We start from the raw sequence: 25,560 nt of genomic DNA, 5'->3' as shown, positions 1-25,560 counted from the left end.
GCACCAATATAGGACATGCAGTGAGTTTCACGCGGCGAACTCTCGCTGCGTGAAAACTCACGCATGTGTGAACGGCCCCATTGAAATCGCGCTGCGTGCGATTTCCATGCGCAGCACACGGACGTTATTCATGTTCGTGTGAATGGGCCCTTAGTTGGGCTAATGAGTTACAAAGAACCAGAATAGGGTTTTCATCTATTTTCAGGGGCACAGAGCTCAACGGTCTTTACCGTTCTCTTCTCATTTTATAAAATTGAACGTTATGAGCAATTCTCAGGCACCACTGACCATGTAATCCTCCTTGGTTGCCAGGTGGTCTCTTCTCAACCAGCTAAACGTGTCCTCCACGTTCCACTTTACTACCTTCCTAATGTCTGGAGAGGCTCTCCTAGAGGGAAATAGACAGTCTGAACAACATGTGGCTATAGTCATTGCATGATGCAAAATCAAGTCTGTAATTAGAATAAATGAGTACGTCAGGTATACTATAAAACCAAGAACCTACAGTTTATAGTAATCCTCATATTTAAATGTTTTAGCATGCACTATGAACATTAAAGCAGCTATGACAGTTCTATGCTACCCTATCTGAGGGAACAATAGGATAGAGGGGAGATGCTGGGAAAAGCTGTGTAAATGCTGCCAGGAATCCTACAGAAATCCTGCTTCTTATTGACAGCTCTACCTGTATTAACACTTATTTAGAAAAAAGTGTGTGTGTGTGTGTGTGTGTGTCTTACACAAAAACATTGATTTAAATCATTAAAAAGAAACTCTGCGCTGCTGTTCTCATACCATGTAGAATATGGGGCCTGACAGATCCACTTTAAAGTGTCTCTGTCACCAGATTATAAGTGCCCTATCTCCTACATAATCTGATCGGCGCTGTAATGTAGATAACAGCAGTGGTTTTTTTATTTAGAAAAACGATCATTTTTGAGCAAGTTGTAAACAATTATAGATTTATGCGAATTTGTTTCTTAATGACCAACTGGGCGTGTTTTTACTTTTGACCTAGCGGGCGTTTTACAGGGTAGTGTATGACTCTGACCAATCAGCGACCAATCAACGTCATACACTTCTCGCAGACTCAGCCTATGCTGAACCACCACAATATAACTACTCTCCGTCCCAGCACTAGACAGGAAGAGTAATCAGTGGGCATGCCAGCAGTTAGACCCTAACCAATCTAGCAAACCGTAGCACCTATCCTGTGAATAGGCTGAGCATGCACGTTTATTTCAATGAGGAGAAGCTGAACCAGAAGAACAAAGGATCGAGCATATTGAAACCCAACATGCCCATAACTCTGCTGTTGGGGGGAAATTGTTCCCATAAAAATTAGATTGTCAGCATATACTGCTATTTATCGAATATGTATGGGAAGGCTTAGAATCTGTCAGTCATCTACAGTTTGCCATTTATGGTAGTATGTGAACGGGATCCAGGCTACATATGGTTATAAAACTGTCTACAGTCCGTGATAAAAAGCAGAATAGCAGTGGGGGATTTTGTGGGGAGTTTTGCCTGGCATGGTATTATCAAATACTATCCTGCAGTCAAAGTAGATATGCACTTTGACCAGGTTACTACAACATTTTCTTTTACACAGGCCATTATTAAAATGTAAATTATAAACCGTTATATTTTATTTTTAAGGTCAGGCCAACATTATTGGATTCACAACGTTGACCACAGTCATCTGCCATATTAGCCTGTCTATTAAGCTACATCCTCAGTGATATTATCTGGCAGAGATGCAGTATGCGGCAACTTTATATACACTGAGATGATGCAAAACCTATCAATTTGGTAAATTTGAAGCCATTCATGCTGCTGGAGCTACATATGGGGCAAGTCTGGTCAAAGTACAAACAACAATCGCAATCTCCACAAATTTAAAATAATGCATAAAATGATTGATCGGTCAGGGACCAAACTCTTGGATCCCCTAATCAGCAGGACAGAGATGCCAGCAAGTGCTGCAACAGCTTCTTTGTTTTTCCAGGCACAGCAGTGCACCCCTATATGCGGCTGTGCCTGGTACTGCAGCTCAGCTAGTTTTGTTTTTCTGATTGTAGAGGTTCCGGTGGTCAAAACCCCACTGATTCAACATTTCTGGAAAACAACTACAGGGCATCTGATGGTATTGATTTAATACCATTTAGGAAAGCATTTTAACACCTACTGGTACTGAACTGAAAGCGTACGTAACTTTTCCGAATATGCTGTCATATGTGTGTACATGAGGGATAACACTATTTCTGGCCATCATATGACTTGTATTCTGCATTATTTAGCAATTTTGCACTCTGCAGTGGAGCCTAAATGCTATCATGTCTTCTATACAATGCACGCAGAAAAGATGAGACCCCTGCACTCCTATCTCTATCACATACATATATATATCTATAGAGATAGATCTATCTCTATAGATATATCTATATGATCTATCAATATATATATATATATATATATATATATAGGCTTAGTCCCAGTTCTGGGCAAACACAATTTGATCAAAATGTGCGCTGAGAACCTCCCTATTGTAAGTAGATTTAGCAGTAATGCATATTTATATATTTTTAGCGGTTTAGGTGATATTGCTGTTCGCAGAGTGCTGTCACCATTTTTTGTGTGATATATACGTACATATAAAAGCTGCAACAGCATGGCGGAGATTATACAGCAGTAATGAGCAATGTAGAGGAGAACCCAGCACTGGGGTGGGATGTAACACTTAGTAGAATCTGCAGCACATCTGTGTCTTTGTCTTTCTCACTCTGCTTCTACTCCCTCCATAGATTTGTATTGGCAGCGCATGTGTCTCTTTCTCTCTGCTCTCACACCCCCACCTTCTGCAGTCCCTCAATTCTGCTCTGTAAATAGGGACGGATTTTGCACGACAAAAGGGCCGGATAGCAGATTACAGGAAAGGAGACGCCTAGTGGCAGTTCTTCACACAGAACTTTGCATGGATGAAACAACATTTTAACAGGAAGTAAATGACAAAGTTGATCTATATCAGGTAAACTATTAGATTAGACACTAATTTTTCAAACAATTTATCCTATTTAATCTTAAGCGTCTCTCACCTGGATTCAATAAGTCGCTTGGCAGCTTCTGCATATTTAAATAGCAATCGCTTTGCTTCCTCTGTATGTTTGATACGTGATAACCTGGAAGAATTAAGAGGTTGAATTGACAAAATACAAGATAATATCAAAGAATTAGTAGAAAAACCAAGAAGTGGCCAATAAAAATGACATCTGTACATAAATATGAGGCTAATTATCACCTTATTGGAACATCATTCATAATCTCTCTGAACATGGATGGAGATACTGCTTGATCACAGTCACCCGGAAGGAGTGGGTCTGGTCCACGATCTACGACCTTTCTCTCCAACAGCCAACGATTAAATGACTCCCAGGGTGGGTCAATACCTTAAAAGGTAAAAAAAAAGTTAAAGAGGCTCTGTCACCAGATTTTGCAGCCCCTATCTGCTATTGCAGCAGATAGGCGCTGCAATGTAGATTACAGTAACGTTTTTATTTTTAAAAAACGAGCATTTTTGGCCAAGTTATGACCATTTTCGTATTTATGCAAATGAGGCTTGCAAAAGTACAACTGGGCGTGTTGAAAAGTAAAAGTACAACTGGGCGTGTATAATGTGCGTACATCGGGGCGTGTTTACTACTTTTACTAGCTGGGCGTTGTGTATAGAAGTGTCATCCACTTCTCTTCACAACGCCCAGCTTCTGGCAGTGCAGCACTGTGACGTCACTCACAGGTCCTGCATCGTGTCGGCACCAGAGGCTACAGATGATTCTGCAGCAGCATCGGCGTTTGCAGGTAAGTCGATGTAGCTACTTACCTGCAAATGCTGATGCTGCTGCAGAATCAAGTGTAGCCTCTGGTGCCGACACGATGCAGGACCTGTGAGTGACGTCACAGTGCTGCACTGCCAGAAGCTGGGCGTTGTGAAGAGAAGTGGATGACACTTCTATACACAACGCCCAGCTAGTAATAGTAGTAAACACGCCCCGATGTACGCACATAATACACGCCCAGTTGTACTTTTACTTTTCAACACGCCCAGTTGTACTTTTGCAAGCCTCATTTGCATAAATACGAAAATGGTCATAACTTGGCCAAAAATGCTCGTTTTTTAAAAATAAAAACGTTACTGTAATCTACATTGCAGCGCCGATCTGCTGCAATAGCAGATAGGGGCTGCAAAATCTGGTGACAGAGCCTCTTTAAATGCTTTTAGCATGGTACAACATTAACACACATATATGGATGTTGTAATTGGTTTGCAAGAGAAATATGTACGATAAAAAATGAATCATAATTTGCATTACTCATAGTGGTAAACACAGGACGTGTGCATTAAAGTACAACTTCCACAACGGATCCTTTTAACTCAATGAGGTTCTGTCTCTAGTTTAGTAATGCCCAATCTATTAGCTAATATAATAGGCGGTGTCACACTGATAAGGCTAGTGACAATTGTGTCCCAAAACGCTTATTTATTTATTTTTAAAGTGATTTGTTTTTTCTATATATGCAAATGAGGCTATACTAGCCAAGTGGGCGTCAACACCAGTGAATCTCTTTAGCTGGAGCTACCTCACAGCCTCTGACGCTGTCCTATCATCCTATCAGCATGAAGTGGCTTCACACACAGTGTGAGAGACTGAGGCTGGAGGGAAGGGGAATCACTTAAAATAGCCATATCTGTGGCTTTCATATGCAACCAGGATCGCAGTTCTAGGAGATATCACCAATTGAAAAGACAGTCGGGAATGGAAGCTGTATACTATATGCATATACAATTTCCAATCCTGAGTGTCGTTAACTCATTAATGAACCATGATGCAACTGTACGTCATAGTTTGCACTGCCTTAAGGTACCATGAAGTACAGCTATGTCATGGGTTTGTTCTGTAACCATGTCAAAAGACATGGTGACATAACAGTGTTATGGGCTGTCACAGACAACCGATAGTCACTATGATGTAGCAGGTAGTAGTGACTAACCAATCACAGCACAGCAGTATGGTTACCTGGCAAAAAGAGTCAGGGAACCAATTTAGTAGCCTATCGGCTGCTTTGGCGACCGGTGGCCTAACAATGGCCTCCTGTCTGCCAAGGCTTCCGGCTGAAAAAGGAAGATGGCGGTGGGCTCAGAAGCGAAGTCTGCGCCATGCGCCGCCGGTGTGAGCTGTATGTTACAACTGACACCTTGCTGTAATGGCAGGGAACGGAGCTAGCTCCGACGACTGCCATTAACCCCTTAGATGCCGCAATCGAATTTGATCTTAATGGTTTGTAGTTAACCGGCATCCCTGTGACACGATCGGTTGGGGGGGAGGGGTGTTCGTTGACCTAACAGTGGTCCTTACACAGCTTTCTTGACTGAAAAAGTAGCAAAGTTATAGCTCTCAGAATATGGTGACACAAAAATATAAAACATTTTAAAAGTGGTTTTACTGTGTAAACGCGGAAAAACATTTAAAAAAAAAACTATACACATATGGTATTGCCGTAATCGTATCGACTCAAAGAAATAAAGCAAAGATTTTATTTATAGCCCAAGGTGAACACTGTAAAAAAAATATATATATAATTTTTTAAATTGCTGGTTTTTGGTCACCTTGCTTGCAAAAAATTGAACATTGATCAACAAATTTGCATAAACCCCAAAATGGTACCAATGAAAAACTAGATTGTCCTACAACAAATAAGCCCTCACACAGCTCCAGCGGAGAAAAAATAAAAAGTTCTGTCATTTTAGAACATGTCCTGATGTACTCTGCACTGCTTACATATGCCGCCACATTTCTAAACTGAAATACCAGCAAAAACACCAAACAGAACAACCACCTACCTAAATCTGGGCTCCAAAAGCCAAATGGTGCTCCCTCCCTTCGGAGCCCTACAGAGTGCCCAAACAGCAGTTTACGTCCACGTATATGGCATTCCCATACCCGGGAGAACGCGATTACTGTTTTATAAGGTATTTGTCTTCAGTGGCACAAACTGGGCACAACATATTGTGCACTAAAAAGGCATATCAGTGGAAAATTGCAATTTTCACTTTGCACCATCCGCTTTGCATTCATTTCTAATTAAAAAAAAACATCTGTGGTGTTAAAACGCCATCAGGGGTGGTTTCCAAAATAGGGGTCACTACATGGGGGTTTGGTTTACTATTTGACCTCAGAGATCTGCAATTTCCGGCCTATGCTGTGAAAATCACCAAAATAGGCGTTAAATGCGCATGGTGCTCTTCACTTCTAAGCCCTGCCATAAGTCCAGGCAAATGATAAATTCCTTGAGCGGTGTGGTTTCCAAAATGGGGTCACTTCTTGGGGTGACGACTTCCACTATACTCTGGTACCTCAGGGGTTTTGCAAATGCAACATGGCGACCAAAAACCAATCCAGCAAAATCTGCATGCCAAAACTGCACTCCTGCCTTTCTGAGCCCTGCCCCATGTGTCCAGACAACAGTTTATGATTACATGTGGGGTATTGCCGTACTCGGGAGAAAATGTGTTACAAATCTTGGGGTGCTTTTTCTAGTTTATACCTAGTGAAAATGAAATAATTCAACATTTTAGTGGCAAAAAATGTTGATATTCATTTTCATGGCCTAATTCCAATAAATTCTGCAAAAGACCTGTGGGGTCTAAACGCTCACTATACTCTTAGATAGATTTCTTAAGTAGTGTAGTTTCCCAAATGGGGTCACTTTTGGGGGGTTTCTAATGTTTTGGCCCCTCAGGGGTTTGCAAAACCATTCCAGCTAAATTTGAGCTCCAAAAGCCAAATGGTGCTGCTTCCCTTCAAAGCCCTGCCGTGTGTCCAAACAGCAGTTTATTACCACATATGGCGTATTGCCGTAATCGGGAGAAATTGCCTTTCAAATGTTGTAGTGCTTTATCTCCTTTATGCCTTGTAAAAATTGACAATTTCTACATTATTTTGGGAAAAAATTAGATTTTCATACTCATGGCCTAATTCCGCTAACTTCAGCAAAAAAACTGTTGTTATCTACATTACAGCACCGATCAGATTAGGAGATAGGGCACTTATAATCTGGTGACAGAGCCTCTTTAAACTTAGTTTACATCTGGGTCAGGGCTCCGTTCCAATGGAGCTTTCCATCGGAACGGAGCCCTGACTGACACAAACTGAAACCATAGGTTTCCATGGTGACGGATCTGGTGAGAATAGTTTCCGTTTGTCTCCATTGTGCAAGAGTTTCGTAGTTTTGACGGAATCAATGGCCGAATCAATGGTGATGGAAACGGAAACCTATGGTTTCTGTTTGCGTCAGTCAGGGTCCCGTTCCGACGTAAAGGGACCCTGGCGCAGATGTGAACGAAGCCTTACAGTATTATATGTCTTACAAGTAGATAAATTTAAATTTATAAAAAAAAATTCAAATTTACTTTAAAAACATTGAATGTATTGACCAAACTTTACCACTAACTTATAAAACAATCTCAGAATCACTTGAAAAAAATAAAAGCATTCCAAAGTTATTACCACTTAAAGTGACACGTCAGATTTGAAAAAAAATTGGCCTGGTCCATTAGCCCAAAACAGGCTCAGTCCTCAAGGGGTTAAAGGCTATGTACGCCTTTGAAATAATTATCTAACTAGAAGGGTGGATTCACATGCAGAAATTGGTGGTCTATAACCCCCATTTGCCAATTCATAGCGGTTCCTATCTCTTGTGGTGTGTGAGGGTTACTCATTAGAATTTGCTTGTATGGCATCAAGAAAGCATCAGATATTGTAGTTACAACAGGATCCAGTATTTATACAGAAAGAGAAGGGAGTGGATCATGATATTACTCCCTGGAGGTGTCATCAGAAGTTCACACGTGGTGGATTTATCACTAATTTTCCGTGCGGATTCTGCACTGAAAATACACAACAATTACAGTACAATGTGTGTGGATGGGGTTTTGAAGAACTACAAGTAAACCCTGTGTAGTCTGATCTTGCATTCATACTCAATAGGGGAAATTTATCAACTTTTCAACCGGGAGTTATCTGGCGTGGAAAGGTCGCAAATACATCAGAAGCTGCAATTTGCACAGAAAAACAAATGTTTGCGCTGAAATTTCACAACAGTTCTTTTCCGCAACCCCTTTCAAAAAAGTGGGTGGATTTAACGAAAGGGGCAGTGCAACCATAGCCCAACAAATTTACTTTCATTTATGACAGAAATTCTCGTAAATTAAAGGCTATGTACACCTTTGAAATAGTTTTTTAAATTTTTTAATAAAAACGTCTATCAGTGATTGGTGCCACTTCCTAAATACATTTTATTAAAAAGGTTTACTTTTTGAGATACAGCTGCTTTGGGATACTATATACAGAGCAGTTGTATCTAGCGCTGAAACCAGTATCCGTCAGGTCAGCGGCACAGATGGGTTCAGTGACAGCGTCTCTCGTTCAAATGTGTAGATAGCTTTTAACTGGTCATACCTCCGGTGGTGTCGCTGCTAGATATGCCTAGTGGCATATGAAAGATTAGAGTCCCATTATTCATATGCTACCACAACTGTTCTAGGTGGTCCAAAGCCCGAGATATAGCTATTTTAAGTGCTCCCCTTCCCGCCACCCTTGTCTTTCACACTGTGTGTGAACGAGCTTCATGCTGATAGGACAGTGCAGGCTGTGAAAGTGATTAAAATGATGAAATGATTCCAGCTTGCATAGACTCCATCTTGTATGGTGGCGACCATTTTGGATAGTTGGAATCCATCTTGTGGCCTGAAGGAGCCATTTTGAGATTAATAAGTTATGATTGCTTTAACCCCTTCCCGCTCCTTGACGTACTATTACGTCATGGCAGCTGTATCGTTCGCGCTCCATGCCGTAATAGTACGTCTCGGGAGTAACGGCCGTTTCGGTCGTCCTCCCGACACATACAGGAGCTGTGACGCTGCTGTCTTGTTCAGCAGCTGTCACAGCTCCTACAGCGGGGACCGATCGCTGTGTCCCCGCTGATTAACCCCTTAAAAGCCGCGTTCTATAGAGATCGCGGCTTTTTAGGGGTTAAGCTGCCATCGCCGGCCTGCTACACGATAGCGGCCGGCGATGGTGACTATGGCAACCGGACACCAAACAATGGCGTCCGGCTATGCCATAGACGGAAGCCTAGTGGGTGCTGACAACGTCAGGACCCACTATGCTTGCTGTCAGTGAGTAGCTGACAGTTCTAATACACTGCACTACGCATGTAGTGCAGTGTATTAGAATAGCGATCAGGGCCTCCTGCTCTCATGTCCCCTAGTGGGACAAAGTAATGAAGTAAAAAAAAAGTTAAAAAAAGATGTGTAAAAATAAGAAAATAAAAGATTTAAAAGTAATAAAAGTAAAAATCCCCCTTTTTCCCTTATCAGTCATTTATTATTAAAAAAAGTATATAAACAAACAAATAAACTATACATAATTGGTATCGCCGCGTCCGTAACGGCCTGAACTACAAAATTATTTCATTATTTATCCCGCACGGTGAACGGCGTAAAATAAAATAATAATAAACCGAACCACAATCACAATTCTTTGGTCACTTCACCTCCCAAAAAATGGAACAAAAAGAGATCAAAAAGTCACATGTGCAAACGCCATAAGACATTAAAAAAACCTATAAACATCTGGTATCGCCGTAATCGTATCGCCCCGCAGAATAAAGTGAATATGTCATTTATAGCGCACGGTGAACGCTGTAAAAAAAACGAAAAAAAAAACCAATAGTACAATTGCTGTTTTTTAGTCACCACGCCACCTAAAAATAGAATAAAAACTGATCAAAAAGCCGCATGCACCCCAAGAAAACGACAATGGATTCCTCAAGGGGTCTAGTTTCCAAATTGGGGTCACTTTTGGGGGGTTCCCAATGTTTTGGCACCACAAGACCTCTTCAAACCGGACATGGTGCCTAATAAAAAAGAGGCTTCAAAATCCACTAAGTGCGCCTTTGCTTCGGAGGCCGGTGCTTCAGTCCATTACCGCCCGAGGGCCACATGTGGGATATTTCTCAAAACTGCAGAATCTGGGCAATACGTATTATGTTGCGTTTCACTGATAAATCCTTTTGTGTTATAAAAAAAAATGGTATAAAGAGGATTTTCTGACAAAAATGTTTTTTAAATTTCACCTCTACTTTGCTCTAAATTTTTGTGAAACACCTAAAGGGTTCATAAACTTTCTACATGCTGTTGTGAATACTTTGAGGGGTCTAGTTTCTAAAATGGGGTATTTGATAGGGGTTTCTAATATATGGGCCCCTCAAAGCAACTTCAGAACTGAACTGTAACCTAAAAAAATAAATAAATGAGGCAATACTTCGCTTCTTACATTATACTGATAATGAGCCGTGCCCACCCCGAGATGACCCCAGTTTTGACCGTTTGTATAAACGGAGACCCCTATTAGACCGTTCCAGTGCCCGGTTTTCCTAAGCATACACCCCCGAGAAGTGTATTTCTATTGATGAGTCCCTGGTACATTTTAAAGGGAGGGTTCAATTCCGCGAGTACCTGCCGGGTAAGAGGGCAAGGTATGGCGTGAAGATGTATAAGCTGTGAGAGTGCATCAGGGTATACCTACAGGTTTAGGATATATGAAGGAAAGGCCACCCCCAAACCAGACTGCATCCTGGACTACAATAGGTACATGGGAGGGATGGACTTGTAAGATCAAGCCCTGAAGCCCTACAGCGCCATGCGGTGTGGTATAAGAAGCTGGCTGGGCACATCATACAGATGGCATTGTACAATGTGTACGTGCTACATCGATGTGCAGGCCAGATGGGAACTTTCCTGGAATTTCAAGAGGTGATTATCAAGAACCTAATCTTTAGGGACCAAGAAGGGGGGCACCCAGTACTTCTGGAAGCGGGGCCACACGCATCGTACCAGGGCAACACTTTCCAGGAGAAGTTCCCCAAACTGGCAAGAAGGGAAAAAGTCAAAAGAGGTGCAAAGTCTGCTATAAGAGGGCGATAATGGATGACGCAGTATATCAATGTGACACGTGTCCCGAATAACCAGAGCTCTGTATGAAAGTGTTTTAAAATTTATCATACATCCCTTGGTTTATAATTTACCCCAGTTTTACTTACCCTGATGCACTCCGCACAGCTTATTCCCCCTCGTCTTTCCCCTCTGAGCCCTTCTGTGTGTCCAGGCAGCTGATAACAGCCACATGTAGGGTATTGCCATACCCGGGAGAACCCACATTACAGTTTATGGGGTGTAGGTCTCCGGTCAAAATGCTCACTACACCTCTAAATGAATGCCTTAAGGGTGTAGTTTTTAAAACGGGGTCACTTCTTGCGGGTTTCAACTGTACTGGTACCTCAGGGGCTTCTGCATACATGACTTCGCACTAGAAAATCCCCAGTAGGCCAAATGGTGGTCCTTTCCTTCTGAGCCCTCCCATGGGCCCAAACGGCAGTTTATCACAACAAATGGGGTATTGCGGCACTCAGAACAAATTGCGCAACAGAATGGGGTATTTTGTTTCTTGTGAAAATAAGAAATTTTCAGCCAAAACTACATATTATTTGAAAAAAATAATTTTGTTTTCATTCCCAGCCCAATTCAAATAAGTTCTGTGAAAAAACTATGGGGTAAAAATGGTCACAACACCCAGAAATGAATTCCTTGAGGGGTGTTGTTTCCAAAATGGGGTCATTTGTGGTTGGTTTCTATTGCTTTGCAACCTCTGGGGCTCTGCAAATGTGACATGGCACCCGAAAACCAATCCAGCAAAATCTGTACTCCAAAGAACACACAGCGCTCCTTTCCTTCTGAGCCCTCCCATGGGCCCAAACGGCAGTTTATCACCACAAATGGGGTATTGCCGCACTCAGGACAAATTGGGCAACAAAATGGAGTATTTTATTTCTTGTGAAAATAAGAATTTTTGAGCTAAAATGACATATTATTGGAAAAAATATATTTTTTTTTAATTCCCAGCCCAATTCAAATAAGTTCTGTGAAGAAACTATGGAGTCTAAATGGTCACATTACCCATAAATGAATTCCTTGAGGGGTGTAGTTTCCAAAATGGGGTCACTTCTGGTGGGTTTCCATTGCTTTGATACCTCTGGGGCCTCTGCAAATGCGACATGGCACCCGAAAACCAAACCAGCAAAATCTGTACTCAAAAGAACACACAGCGCTTCTGAGGCCTCCCATGGGCCCAAACGGCAGTTTATTGCCACAAATGGGGTATTGATGCACTCAGGAGAAATTGGGCAACAAAATTGAGTATTTTGTTCCCTGTGAAAATAAGAAATTTTGGTAAAAAATTACATCTTATTGGAAAAAATGACATTTTTTTAATGTCACAGCCCAATTGAAATAGGTGCTGTGAAAAAACTGTGTGGTCAAAATGCTAACAACAACCATAAATGAATTCCTTGAGAGGTGTAGTTTCCAAAATGGGGTCACTTTTGGTGGGTTTCCTTTGCTTTGATACCTCTGAGGCTCTGCAAATGCGACATGGCACCCGAAAACCAATCCAACAAAATCTGGACTCCAACAAACATATAGCGCTCCTTTCCTTCTGAGCCCTCCCATGGGCCCAAACGGCAGTTTATCACCACAAATGGGGTATTGCCACACTAAGGACAAATTGGGCAACAAAATGGGGTATTTTGTTCCCTGTGAAAATAAGAAATTTTGATCACAAATGACATTTTATTGGAAAAAATGACATTTTTTTTTCATTTCAGAGCCCAATTCAAATACGTGCTGTGAAAAAAACTGTGTGGTCAAAATGGTAACAACAACCCTAAATGAATTCCTTGAGGAGTGTAGTTTCCAAAATGGGGTCACTATTGGGGGATTCCTACTGTTTTGACACCTCAACACCTCTTCAAACCTGGCATGCTGCCTAAAATATATTCTAATAAAAAAGAGGACTCAAAATGCACTAGGTGCTTCTTTGCTTCTAGGGCTTGTGTTTTAGTCCACGAGCGCAGTAGGGCCACATGTGGGACATTTCTAAAAACTGCAGAATCTGGACAATACATATTTAGTAGTGTTTCTCTGGTAAAAGCTTCTGTGTTACAGAAAAAAAAATGAATAAAATTTAAATTCAGCAAGAAAAATGAAATTTGCAAATTTCACCTTTACTTTGCTTTAATTCCTGTGAAATGCCTGAAGGGTTAAAAAACTTTCTAACTGCTGTTTTGAATACTTTGAGGGGTCTAGTTTTTAAAATGGGGTGTTTTATCAGGGTTTCTAATACATAGGCCCCACAAAGCCACTTCAGAACTCAAGAGGTACCTTAAAAAAAAGGCTTTTGAAATTTTCTTAAAAATATGAGAAATTGCTGTTTATGTTCTAAGCCTTGTAACGTCCAAGAAAAATAAAAGAATGTTCAAAAAACTATGCCAATCTAAAGTAGACATATGGGAAATGTGAACTAGTAACTATTTTGGGTGGTATAACCGTCTGTTTTACAAGCAGATGCATTTAAATTCTGAAAAATGCAATTTTTTCAAAATTTTCTCTACATTTTGCAATTTTTCACCAATAAACACTGAATATATCGACCAAATTTTACCACGAACATGAAGCCCAATGTGTCACGAGAAAACAATCTCAGAATCGCTTGGGTAGGTTTAAGCATTCCGACGTTATTACCACATAAAGTGAAAAATGTCAGATTTGAAAAATGGGCTCTGAGCCTTAAGGCCAAAACTAGGCTGCGTCCTTAAGGGGTTAAAAAGCTAATATCTATGTCAGCAGTCGTCTTGAAACCATTCTATGTTATGTGTTCCCGAGTTGAATGTTTTTCTTATTTTTGTCTGATAAGGAGCCGATCATCCTTGGGAAGTTTCTGGAGAATAACCATGTTTTGTAAAGGTAGCTCCACCTCAGGAGAATCGCTGGTGTTGACGCCCACTTGTCTAGTGTAGCCTTATTTGCATATTTAGAAAAAAGCTCAACTTTTAAAATAATAAACGTTTTGGGACACATCCCTTCTGAGCCCCGCCGTGTGCCCAAACAGCAGTTTATGACCACATATGGGGTAATGCCGTACTCGGGAGAAATTGCTTTACAAAAGTTGGGGTTCTTTTTTTCCATTATTTGTTGAGAAAATGTAAAATTTTGAACTAAAGGTATGTCTTATTGAAGAAAAGGTATTGTTTTTATTTTCACTGCCTAATTCTAATAAATTCTATGAAACACCTGTGGGGGTCAAAATGCGCTCTACACCCCTAGATGAATTCCTCAAGGGGTGTAGTTTCCTAAATGGAGTCACTATTTGGGTGCTATACTGAACTGGCCCCTGTAAAAATAGCCTTTTGAAATTTTCTTGAAAATGTGAGAAATTGCTGCTAAAGTTCTACGCCTTGTAATGTCCTAGAAAAATAAAAAAATGTTAAAAAAAACGCTGCCAATCTAAAGCATACATATGGGGGATGTTAATTTGCAGCAATTTTGTGTGGTATAACTGTTTAAGCCGGTACACCTTGCAAATAGCCAACCGCAGCTATCGAGCAATTGTAGCCTTAGAGGCCGCTAAACCCTTCCTCAGACCCTCTGGGACCACAAACAAGGAGTCGGAGTGGCAAAAAAGGGAAGTGACCAATAGGTAAAGCTGCAAGGCATGGACGACATTCATATTATGAAGAGATCGTCCCTTAGGATGCACCCGAGACAGGCAAAAGGATATCCTTGTTAAAGAAGCTCTGTCACCAGTTTATAACTGCCCTATCTCCTACCTAATCTAATAGGCACTTTGATGTAGATAAGTACTTTGTTTGTTTGTTTTTGAAAAACTTTCATTTTTGACAAAGTTATGAACATTTTAAGATTTAAGATTCTCTCTCTTGAGACTCAAGGAGTCCTCCAGCCAGGAGACTACGTCTGGTCATTCTCCAAACCCTCCGGTGAAGTTACTGTGGGAATTAGTGACCGCACAGCGTGATCTCGCGAGATCACGCTGTGCAGGGAGTACAGCTGGACATGAATGAGAAGTGTAACGCTGTTTGGTCAGCGTCTTACACTTTTCTTTACAACGCCCACTTGGCCAAAAGTTTAAAAAAAACGCCCAGTTGGGCATTAAGAACAAATTTGCATAAATCTTAAAATGTTCAGAACTTTGTCAAAAATGAACGTTTTTCAAAAACAAACACATTACTTATCTACATCAAAGCGCCTATTAGCTTAGGTAGGAGATAGGGCAGTTATAAACTGATGACAGAGCCTCTTTAAAGGTGGAAAGAGGAGACCACTGTGCAGAGCACCGCCTTATCTTGATGGTGGGTCAAATATGAAGGAGGATGAGATCGAGCAGTCAGCTCAGCAACCCTACGGATGGAGGTCACCGCAACAAGGAACGCCACCTTCCAGATGAGCAGGTGCAACAAAATCTCACAAAGAGGTTCAATAGGAGCCGAAAGTCATATCCCAAGGTTGACAAACCATCCTATAAACAAGTCAGGGTATCCAGAGTAATTTGTAGGCAGGTCAAGTTGTCCTCCCAAGACAGGGATTTGATGAGGATATCGTTCAGATAGGGGACGACTGAAATCTCTCTGAAACGAAAAATCACCATGATCACATGCCGAACGGAAATGCCACCAGTTGGTGGTGGTCAGGGAGAACTGAAAATCACAGGAAGCGCTGGTGGTACGGGAAAATGGGGACGTGAAGGTGCGTGCTCCGGATATCCACTACAGAGAGAAAGATTACCGACCAGAGGAACTCCATGTGAAAATTCCGTATCTTGGCAAAGGCGTTCAGCTGCTTTAGGTGCAGAATGGGACAAACTGAACCGACCCTTTTGGGGATAACAAAAAGGTTTGCGTAAAACCCTCAAAATTCTTGGCCTTGGTGAACAGGGACAAGGACTCCTTGAGTCTCAAGAGAGAGAATCTATTTCTTTTAAAAAAGGCAGATGCCCTGACAGGTGAAGGAGGGGGTGTGGACTGGAAGAACCTGTCAGGCAGAACGCGTACGAATTCGATCTTAGACCCTACTTCCTGCACCCCAGCATCGGAGACGTGAGAGACCCAGACATCTTGGAAGAGTAGAAGTTTGCCCACCCCCTCTAAGCCCAATATAGGCGCACCTTCAGGTGGAACTTGTTTTACCAGCTGCAGACCTAGCAGACTGAGGGAGTGCCAAGAGGCATGAAGCTTTAAGGAAAGTCTGTTCTTTAGAGTCCTGGTGAAACTGCTATCCGGATGCTCGTGGACCTAGGAATCTACGAAAGGGATGAAAAGGAGATCCTAGTATCCTGGGATTAGGAGCACAACCAGCCTTAGTTTGGGGCAGGCGAGAGCTCTTACCACCTGTTACTTCCAACATGATTTAGTCCAAGCAGGCTCCAAAAAGACGGGAGCCAACGAAGAAGAGAGCCGTCAAGGCGCGTTTAGAAGTAGTGTCAGCAGACCAGCATTTAAGTCACGGCGACAATGGAAGAAGAGGCGCGAGCACAGATATTTAGTAGCGTCTGACAGGTAGTAAGAGATTAACCAGATTTTCAGTGGCCGCCCGAAAGACCATGACGGAGTTGGCGAGTCCACTCAGTAGAGGCTCTGCTAACCCATACAGAAGCAAAGATTGGGCACAAGTCAAAGCCAGTGGCATCAAATGAAGACATGCAAAAAGAGTCAATGTGGCGTTCCAAAGAATCGCAGAATGAGGTAGTCTGCCATTGAAAAAGTTATAGTCTTGGCCAGATGGGGGACCAGAGGATCCACAGCCGGAGTTGTCGCCCATTTTGAGGAAATATCCTCTTGAACATAATATATTTCCCAGACCTCTTGCCTGGATCTTATGTATCATCAGGATGCTTACATTCCTTTGAGACTACCTCTTGAAACTCCAAGTGGGAGTGGAAAGGTTTGTGAGATTGCCTGTTGCGAAGAAAGGCGACTGTCTTCACAGGATGAGACGTGTCCGCATCGGTAATGTGTCTATGACCGCAGTGATGAGACTGTCCACTGTAGAGGCCAATTTGGAAGAGTTGTCTTCATCCAGCTCCAAAATGGAATCCAAGAGTTCAGATAGGTCCCTTAAGGGGAAGGGAAATCAACGAGGCAAGTAAGACTGAGGGCAGTTGAGACCGTGTGGATCTGACCTGTTTTAAGAGGCCTGCCACGGGAAGATGTGGATCAGGAGTCCCCAGAAGTTTGGATCAGGAGTCCCCAGAAGTTTGGTCGGCGAGGCGAACCAAGATGCCCATTCATGGACTGGGTAAAATTGGAGAGATCACTAACGACCCTGGAGAGGGAATAAGACAATTGTCGTTTGGCCTCAAGCATTAGGTATGGGCATTGCTGGGGGTGGCTGAGATAGTTGGGCCCCCAGGTGAGCATCCAGATGCTTGGCCTGCAGGCCCGTATTCATCGCATAGAAGAGTACGTTGACCACACGAGAATTTTTGGCCAAGGGAAGAACAGGCAACGTGGACTACATAAGGTACCTGTCGGGAAGATTCTCCTCCGATGTTCACCATGTTCCTCAGTTACAACTGGGGAAAAAATGAGTGACTATTAGTCCACTCAATACAATGCAAGAGGAAGGGCTGTGACAACCTAGAAGGGTGTAATGGCGGACTGAGGTTACCTATAGTGTTCTAGGTAAATGCTCCTTTACTGAAATTCAGTGTCTGAGAAGGGTTTAGAAATGAAGGAGAGGGTGCCAAAGGCAGATCCTACCCATTTGGTGGCGAGTGAGCAACGTGGTCCCAGCGCCAACAGCAGCAGCCCTGGAGAGGTCCTGTGATGCTGTGTACCCGTTTATCTTTAAGAAGCAGGGAGCGACACATGATTACACGCTCCTTCTCCATGCAGCGATTAGTCGCCAGGGAGCACACTGAATGCTAGCAAGGAGCAGAGGTGCAAGCCTTTATAAATATAGGCAATGTCTGTGAGAAGGGAGATAAATCATGGGAACTGTTGTCCTTTACATGGTAATCTCGCCCACAGAAAATCCCTATCAAAATGGAGCTGGCAACATAATGAAAAGTAGCTACTTCTGAACTACTGCTGCATCATCTGGTGAACACTCAGATACATATAGGTACTTCAGTGTGTGTGTTTTTTTTATATAACCTGGGAGAACCCATTTAACACCAAAATAGGCTTAATCCTTTAGTGATTAAATGTATTGACCTCCTGCTAACCACAGTCTTCAGGGAAATATTTTCCATCTATCTTTTATTTACCGCAGATGCACACATTATGAGCAGGAATGTTTGGTATCAGTGGGACTGAGCTATCGGTGTGTGGGGATATGGTTATTCAGGGTCTGTGTGTGACAGTTTTGCGGCTTACACACACGTGCTATTGTGCCTCCAGTGAATTCCATCAACATGTTCATCTTAGAATAAAACTTATCAAGAAGCAGAAATGGCCCCATAAAAACTGCCACTTTTATTGCCCTAATTTATTACAGGTTCAACTTGCTGAATTCATCTGTGAATTAAAGGGAAGAGAAAGCAAGTGACATGATTGGAGGTCGGGAGGTCAGCAAATCTGCAAGTGGCATTGGTGTCTGCACGTGACCTATATGCCTAAACTTTAGTAACCCAAAAAACATGTATTTCTACAGAATGGAGAACTGTGACTACATACATTGTATGCCATGCACTATGACTAGCAGCTAACCACAGAAACTAAAATAATAACCTTGGAATTAGGAAACTGCAGTGGTTTATATAAAACAAAATATTTCATGATTGACAGACGAAGCCTAATAAATATTTTATTATGCAGTTACGTACAGAACCGCCATCAGGGCAGTAGAGCTGGTACTGCAGTCAGGGGCCCGGCCACAAAGTGAAGAAAAAAAAAAAAAGATGCCAGCCCACCGCCACATGTAACTTTAGTATCTTTCTAGGGGAGATGTTTCCCTTTAAAGAGACAATGCTGGTGTGGAGTTAAAGTAAACAAAGCAGAGCGCAGTTACATCTCCCTGCTCTCAGTTATCGGAGGTAGCCGAGGGCTGGCAGCAGACCTGCTCCAACATGCGAGATCAATATCAGTATCGATCCTGCTCGTTAACCACTCAGATGCAAAGCTCAATAGGAAGGGAGGGGGCTCCCTCTCTAACCCCACCGGTACTTTGCTATATGATCGCAGGGTGCCGGTGTCTTCAATGGCAGCCGGGGGCCTAATCAAGGTCCCCAGGTCTGCCTCTAGTTTATGCCTGCTAGGCCATGCCTAGAAGATGCCTGACCGTTTTACACCAACAGCCAGTAATACACTGCAATACAGAAGCATAGCAGTGTATTATAAAAGCGATCAGATGATTGCATATTAAAGTCCCCTAGTGGGACTAAGAAAAAAGTAAAAATAAAGTTTAATAAAAGTTTATAAGTAAATAAAAATCCAAAGTAAAAAAAAAATGAAAAACACACATTTTCCCCTTAAAAAAAGCTTTATTATGAAGAAAAAAAACAACAAAAGTTACACATATTTGGTATTGCCGCGTCTGTAACGGCCTCAACTATAAAGCTATTACATTATTTAACCCGCTCGGCGAATGCCGTAAAAAATAAAATATAAAACAATGCAAGAATTGCTGTTTTCTGTGCGTCCTGCCTTAAACAAAATCTGATAAAAAGTGATCAAAGAGTCGCATGTACTCTCAAATGGTACCAATAAAAACTACATGTCGTCTCGCAAAAAAACAAAAGCCCTCATACAGCTACATCGGAGGAAATATAAAAAGTTATGGCTCTTCAAATATGGAGACAGTAAAAACACTTTTTTTTCAAAATTATTTGTTTTTGTGTAAAAGTAGTAAAACATAAGAAAACTATATAAATGTTGTATCGTTGCAACCGTAACAACCAGCTGAATAAAGTTATTGTTATTTATACCACACCGTAAACGGCATAAATTTAGGACCCAAAAAAGTGTGGCAAGATTGGGGGTCTAAAAGGCTTCCGTAGCCGCCAGGAAGATGGCGCCGGTTCAGGAGCTGAGCCAGCCTTTCAGCGGTGGATGTTAGCTGTATGTTACAGCTGACATCTACCTGTAACAGCAGGAACCGAAGCTAGCTCTGATCCCTGCCATTAACTCCTTAGGCCTGATTCACACAAGCACTGCGCATCTCGGACATGAAAAACTGCAGTTTTTCACGTCCGAGGTGCATCCGTGCTCAGCGCTGCGGGACGCGATGTCACGCATCCCTCATAGTTGAGTCTATGGAGGGATGCGTGAAAAGAACGGACATGTCCTATTTTCCCACGGACCCTTCACACGGTCCGTTGAAACAACGGCTGTGTGAACGGCCACATTGAATACATAGGTCCGTGGGACGGCCGCTGTTTCAACGGCCTTCCCACGGACGTTTAACACGTACGTGTAAATAAGGCCTTAGATGAAACGATCGCTGCATCTTAGCGGTTGGTAGCAGATCGGCAGCACTGCAATGTGATTGCAGGACTACCGACTGCTGATAGGCCTCATGTTGCCATAACAATGGCATCCTGCTCTGCCATTACGGAAGAAAAGAAAAAAAAAGTTGGACCTCATAGTCCCCTAGTGGGACTAAAAAAAAAACAAATGTGTAAAAAAAAAGTACAAATTGTGAAACGGAAAATAAATGTTTCAAGTAATAAAATAAAACAAAACACAATTGCCCTTTTCCCCTCATCAAGTCCTTTAATATTGAAAAAAAGAATAAACCCTTCATATTTGGCACCGCCGCGACCGTAACTGCCTGAACTATAAAAATATTTTGTTATTTATTCCACGTGGTGAACGGCGTAAGAAAAAAACGCAAAAAACAATGCCAGAATTTGTTTTTTTAATTACTTTGCCCTACAAAAATTGGAATAAAAAGTGATCAAAAAGTCGCATGTATCCAAAAATGGTACCTATAAAATCTATAGCTCGTCTCGCAAAAACAAGCCCTCATACAGCTCGACGAAAAACTTAAAATGTTATGTTTCTCACAACATGGTGAACACTGTATAAAAAAAAACAACTAAAAAACACTATGCCAGAATTGCTGTTTTTGGTCACCTTGCCTACCAAAAATTAGGATAAAATAGGATAAAAAGTGATCAAAAAGTTGCATGTAGGGTGATTCTAAAACCGGGAAACACAGCATAATAATTAGAGAGCTGTCTTGTTATGGTGGCACAAGCTGGGCACCACATATTGGCATATCTATGGAAAAAAATCCCATTTTCACTCTGCAACATCGAGTGCACACTAATTTCCGCAAAACACCTGCGGGGTTAACATGCTCACTACACCCCTAGGTGAATACCTTGAGGGGTGTAGTTTCCAAAATTAGGTCACTTCTGGGGGGTTTCCCCTGTTTTGGTCCCACAGGGGCTTTGCAAATGCGACATAGCGAACAGAAACCAATCCAGCAAAATCTGTACTCCATAAGCCAAATGGCGCTCCTTCCGTCCTCTGCCCTGCCGTGCGCCAAAAACGAGCGGTAAGCCGCGATATGAACAACAGCGCTCATCAGCAGGACACATCCACGCCAACAGGGTTCTAGTGCCTGACGAAGGTCTTTTTGGACCGAAATGTTGCACGCACTCCGCCCATGGCATTTGAATACAATACAAATAAAACGAAAGAATTTTTGAATCATATTTGTCTGTGTGCCGAATACTTCTCTGCAGCAGTTTATGACCACATATGGGGTATTGCGGTACTCGGGAGAAGTTGAGGTTCTATTTTTCCATTATTTGTTGAGAAAATGAAAAATTTTGAGCTAAAGCTACGTCTTATTGAAGAAAAAGGATTGTTTTTATTTTCACGGCCCAATTCTAATAAAATCTATGAAACACCTGTGAGGTCAAAATGCTCAGCACACCCCTAGATGAATTCCTCAAGGGGTGTAGTTTCCTAAATGCAGTAATTTTTAGTAGCATTTTCGCTGTTTTGGTCCCTCAGGGGCTTTGCAAATGCGACATGGCCTCAGCAAAACGTTCCTGCTAAATGTGATCTCCAAAAGCCAAATGGCACTCTTTCCCTTCTAAGCCCTGCCGTGTGTCCCAACAGCCATTTAGTACTACATGTGGGATATTGTTTTACTCGGGAGAAAGTGCTTTACAAATGTGGTGGTGCTTTTTCTCCTTTAGTCCTTGTGGAAATTAGAAAAAATTAGCTAAACCTACATTTTCTTTGAAAAAAATGTAGACTTTAATTTTCATAGCTGCAGAGGCGGTCACGTGGGATGAAGCGTCATCCCTGGAGGCCGGCCTTCTGACGTCATCCTGACGTGCGTGACCGCCACTACAGCCTGTGATTGGCTGCAGCGGCGACATGGATGAAACGTCATCGCTGGAGGCCAGACAGGAGGAATGCAAGTATGAATTTTTTTTATATATTACATTAAAATTTTATTTTCCACGCGCCGAGCATGGTACTGTCAAGGTTGCAGAAAGAGTTACCTCCGATCAGTGTAGCCCATTAACTCTTTCAGCACCCTGGACGGTACCATGCTCGGCGCACGGAAACACGGAGTGCACACGGCCGCTAAAACGGTCACACTGATCCGTCACAAACGGCCGTCAAATCTGTTGCGGACGTGTGCACGAGGCCTTTCTCTGGTAAAACTTTCTGTGTTACAAAAAAAATGGATCAAAAATTTATTTCTGCAAAACAAAAATGAAATTTGTAAATTTCACCTCTACTTTGCTTTAATTCCTGTGAAATGTCTAAAGGGTTAAGAAACTTCCTAAATGCTGTTTTGAATACTTTGAGGGGTGAAGTTTTCAAAATGGGGTGACTTATTGGGGGTTTCTAAAATATAAGGCCCTAAAAGCCACTTTACAACTGAACTGGTCCCTGAAAAAATAGCCTTTTGAAATTTTCTTGAAAATGTGAGAAATTGTTGCTAAAGTTCTAAGCCTTGTAACATTCTAGAAAAACAAAAGGATGTTCAAAAAACTATGGAAATCTTAAGTAGACATATGGGGGATTTTAATTAGCAACAATTTTGTGTGGTATAACTGCCTGTCTTACATGCAGATAGATTTACATTTTGCTAAATGCTAATTTTTCGCAAAATTTTGGTGTCTTCACAATTAAATACTGAATGTATCGAGCAAATTTTGCCAGTACCATAAAGTCCAATGTGTCACAAGAAAACAATCTCAGAATCGCTTGGATAGGTAAAAGCATTCCGGAGTTATTACCACATAAAGTGACACGTCAGATTTGAAAAATGAGGCTCTGTCAGGAAGGTCAAAAGTGGCCAAAGCAGGATGGGATTAAATGAATATCATACATGTTACCTTTCCTTTCTGTAAGGAACGTGGTCTGCTGGCATTGCAAGCATCTATATAGTGCTCTGCGTTCAGGAACTGTGTGACAATGTCTTTGCGCTGAGTCACGTTTCTATATGTAAAACCTTACCATGAACCAAGAAATTGGCACACATATACGTGCAGAGAAAGCACAAAATCAGAATGTTTTTTTAATAATAGCACTACTACTCCTTGTGTTGACCGGACATTTGCTTTGTCAGAAGATACTCAAGCCTCCACATGGAGCTGTAATACAAAGAAAAATCAGTGCTGTGCTTTGAGAACGTGTACTCCTAGGCCAATCCTTCCCCTGTAACTATATATATTTGAACCATTAAATGAACCAGGACATGGAGACACATTTTTTGGCAAAAAGTGTACCTAATTGTTCAAAGAAAAAATATGATATGTCCCGTACAAGAAACAGGTGTTTGTAAATACACTTATAAAAGGATGTATTCTCTATCTGTTTACATACCCTCTCTCTGCTGACAAAGCTCCCGGTAATGTTGCCGTAGTTTAAGGACAAGTTGTGACCGGAGAAGCTCCACTTCAGGATGTGGTGGTAGCGACTGAGATGGGGGTGGTAGAAGGTGTAAAGGTGGAGGTGGCTTAACCACTACATTACTCTGTATGTCCAAATCCCAATAAACACTAATGACACAAAAAAATGACAGAGACAATTATTTTTGCTTCCTAATTACCCAAAAGTGGCAAATACCTTTAATGATTCGGTTTAATACTCTGATAGTTTGTCTTGAAACAGGGCAGATTTTTTTTTCTTGTATGTGCTGGCTGATATTAGAAACAATAACTCATAGGGTATATACATTTCAAAATCATTAAGAATCTGCTGGGACAATCATTGCTAAATACAGAAAAACAAAATCCCCCCCCCCCTGCATTCACATAAAGCAAAGTATATCCAAACACCATTTACATTCACAATGCAATGAGCAGGAAATAGGCCTACAAGTTAGAATATAAAGTTCCTACAAATGTTTTCTTATGCTGATAAAATGGAAACAATTGCCTATCCTTAAAGGGAACCTGTCACCAGCATTTCACCTATTGAACTTTACTTCTCCCTCACTGGCCGCTGCTGTCAAAAGTTCATTGCCGTTATCCCCGCTCCTAAACTCCTCTTCCGACTGTAAATAACGGTCTGCAAACATTTCGCGCCTTTTATCGTAATAATCCGGTGTCTCTTTGTGCGCACACACCAGAAGAGGACATCCATGCACAAGCGCGGGATTTTGTGTGCTGGGGGAAGGCGAGGAGCGGTCAATCCAAGGTAAGGAGGCGGGGGAAACTCGGAAAGACTTGAGGAATGAAGATATGACTTTTCAAACGAAGATTTGACTCTTTTATGCTCATTAGCATATGGCGTGGGAACACTAAAAAACTGAATACTAAAGCTACAGAGCCGACTAAGGAGACAATTATAGGTTATATAGAAATGATTTTTCTCCCACTACTACCAGGTATTGCTGGTTTAATAGGTGAAATGCTGGTGACAGGTTCCCTTTAAAGGGTAGCTAAACGTTTGACAAACTTCTGACATGTCAGAAGTTTTGATTGGTGGGGGTCTGAGCACAGACCCCCACCAATCGCTAAAACGAAGATGCTGACGCGCTCGGCCGCTTCGTGTCTGTTCGGCTTTTTCCGGAAATTAATGTATAGGAGTACAGTAAAGTCTATGAGCCCGTACTCCGATACATTTATGTCCGGAAAAACCCGAAAAGACACGAAGCAGCCGAGCACTCACACGAGCGCTAAGGCTGCTTCGTATTAGCGATTGCTGGGGGGGTCTCCGTGCTGGGACCCCACCAATCAAAACTTCTGACATGTCACTATGACATGTCAGAAGTTTGTTAAACGTTTAGCTACACTTTAAACATTCATAAGCAGGAACTTCATAGGATGTATTTGCTATTTACATTCTATTAATTTCCTTCTGGAATTCAATCCTGTAAAATATGCAATAGAACCCTCGTAAAGCCCACGACAGATAAGTGGAGTTGCAGGAAACAGAAGACAATTTTTACCACAGATTAGAAATGTCTTTAGAAGGTAGAACTGCCCCATTAACTTATCAAACTGAACCTTAAAGGGGTTGTCTCAACAATATCTATTAGGGAATATGGATGCCATAGAAAGAGGGAAGGTTCCCACCCAGGAGCCCTCTTATATTAGCCAGTGTGGACCTTCCTCTGGCAGACTTGCCCCAGCCATGTATTATATTACATGGTTGTGAATTTATTTGACG

The 25,560-nt window shown here is 41.9% G+C and overlaps 1 protein-coding gene across 2 annotated transcripts in view; it reads right to left on the bottom strand.

Moving 5' to 3' along the window:
- PCIF1 (phosphorylated CTD interacting factor 1) overlaps window positions 1–25,560 on the bottom strand; it is a 69,851-nt gene that overhangs the window by 29,999 nt on the left and 14,292 nt on the right. For both annotated transcript variants that reach the window (XM_075845404.1, XM_075845403.1), the window contains exons 6-9: window positions 23,770–23,945; window positions 3,299–3,446; window positions 3,096–3,179; window positions 289–388 (exon numbers count right to left, since the gene is read on the bottom strand). In XM_075845404.1, coding sequence (XP_075701519.1) covers window positions 289–388; window positions 3,096–3,179; window positions 3,299–3,446; window positions 23,770–23,945 — 508 coding nt within the window. The remainder of the gene's footprint in view (window positions 1–288; window positions 389–3,095; window positions 3,180–3,298; window positions 3,447–23,769; window positions 23,946–25,560) is intronic.

This window comes from Rhinoderma darwinii, chromosome 13 (assembly GCF_050947455.1).
Source record: "Rhinoderma darwinii isolate aRhiDar2 chromosome 13, aRhiDar2.hap1, whole genome shotgun sequence".
NCBI lineage: Eukaryota > Metazoa > Chordata > Amphibia > Anura > Rhinodermatidae > Rhinoderma > Rhinoderma darwinii.
Note: the sequence above shows the minus strand (reverse complement) of the source record. Positions and strands in the feature narration are given on the sequence as shown.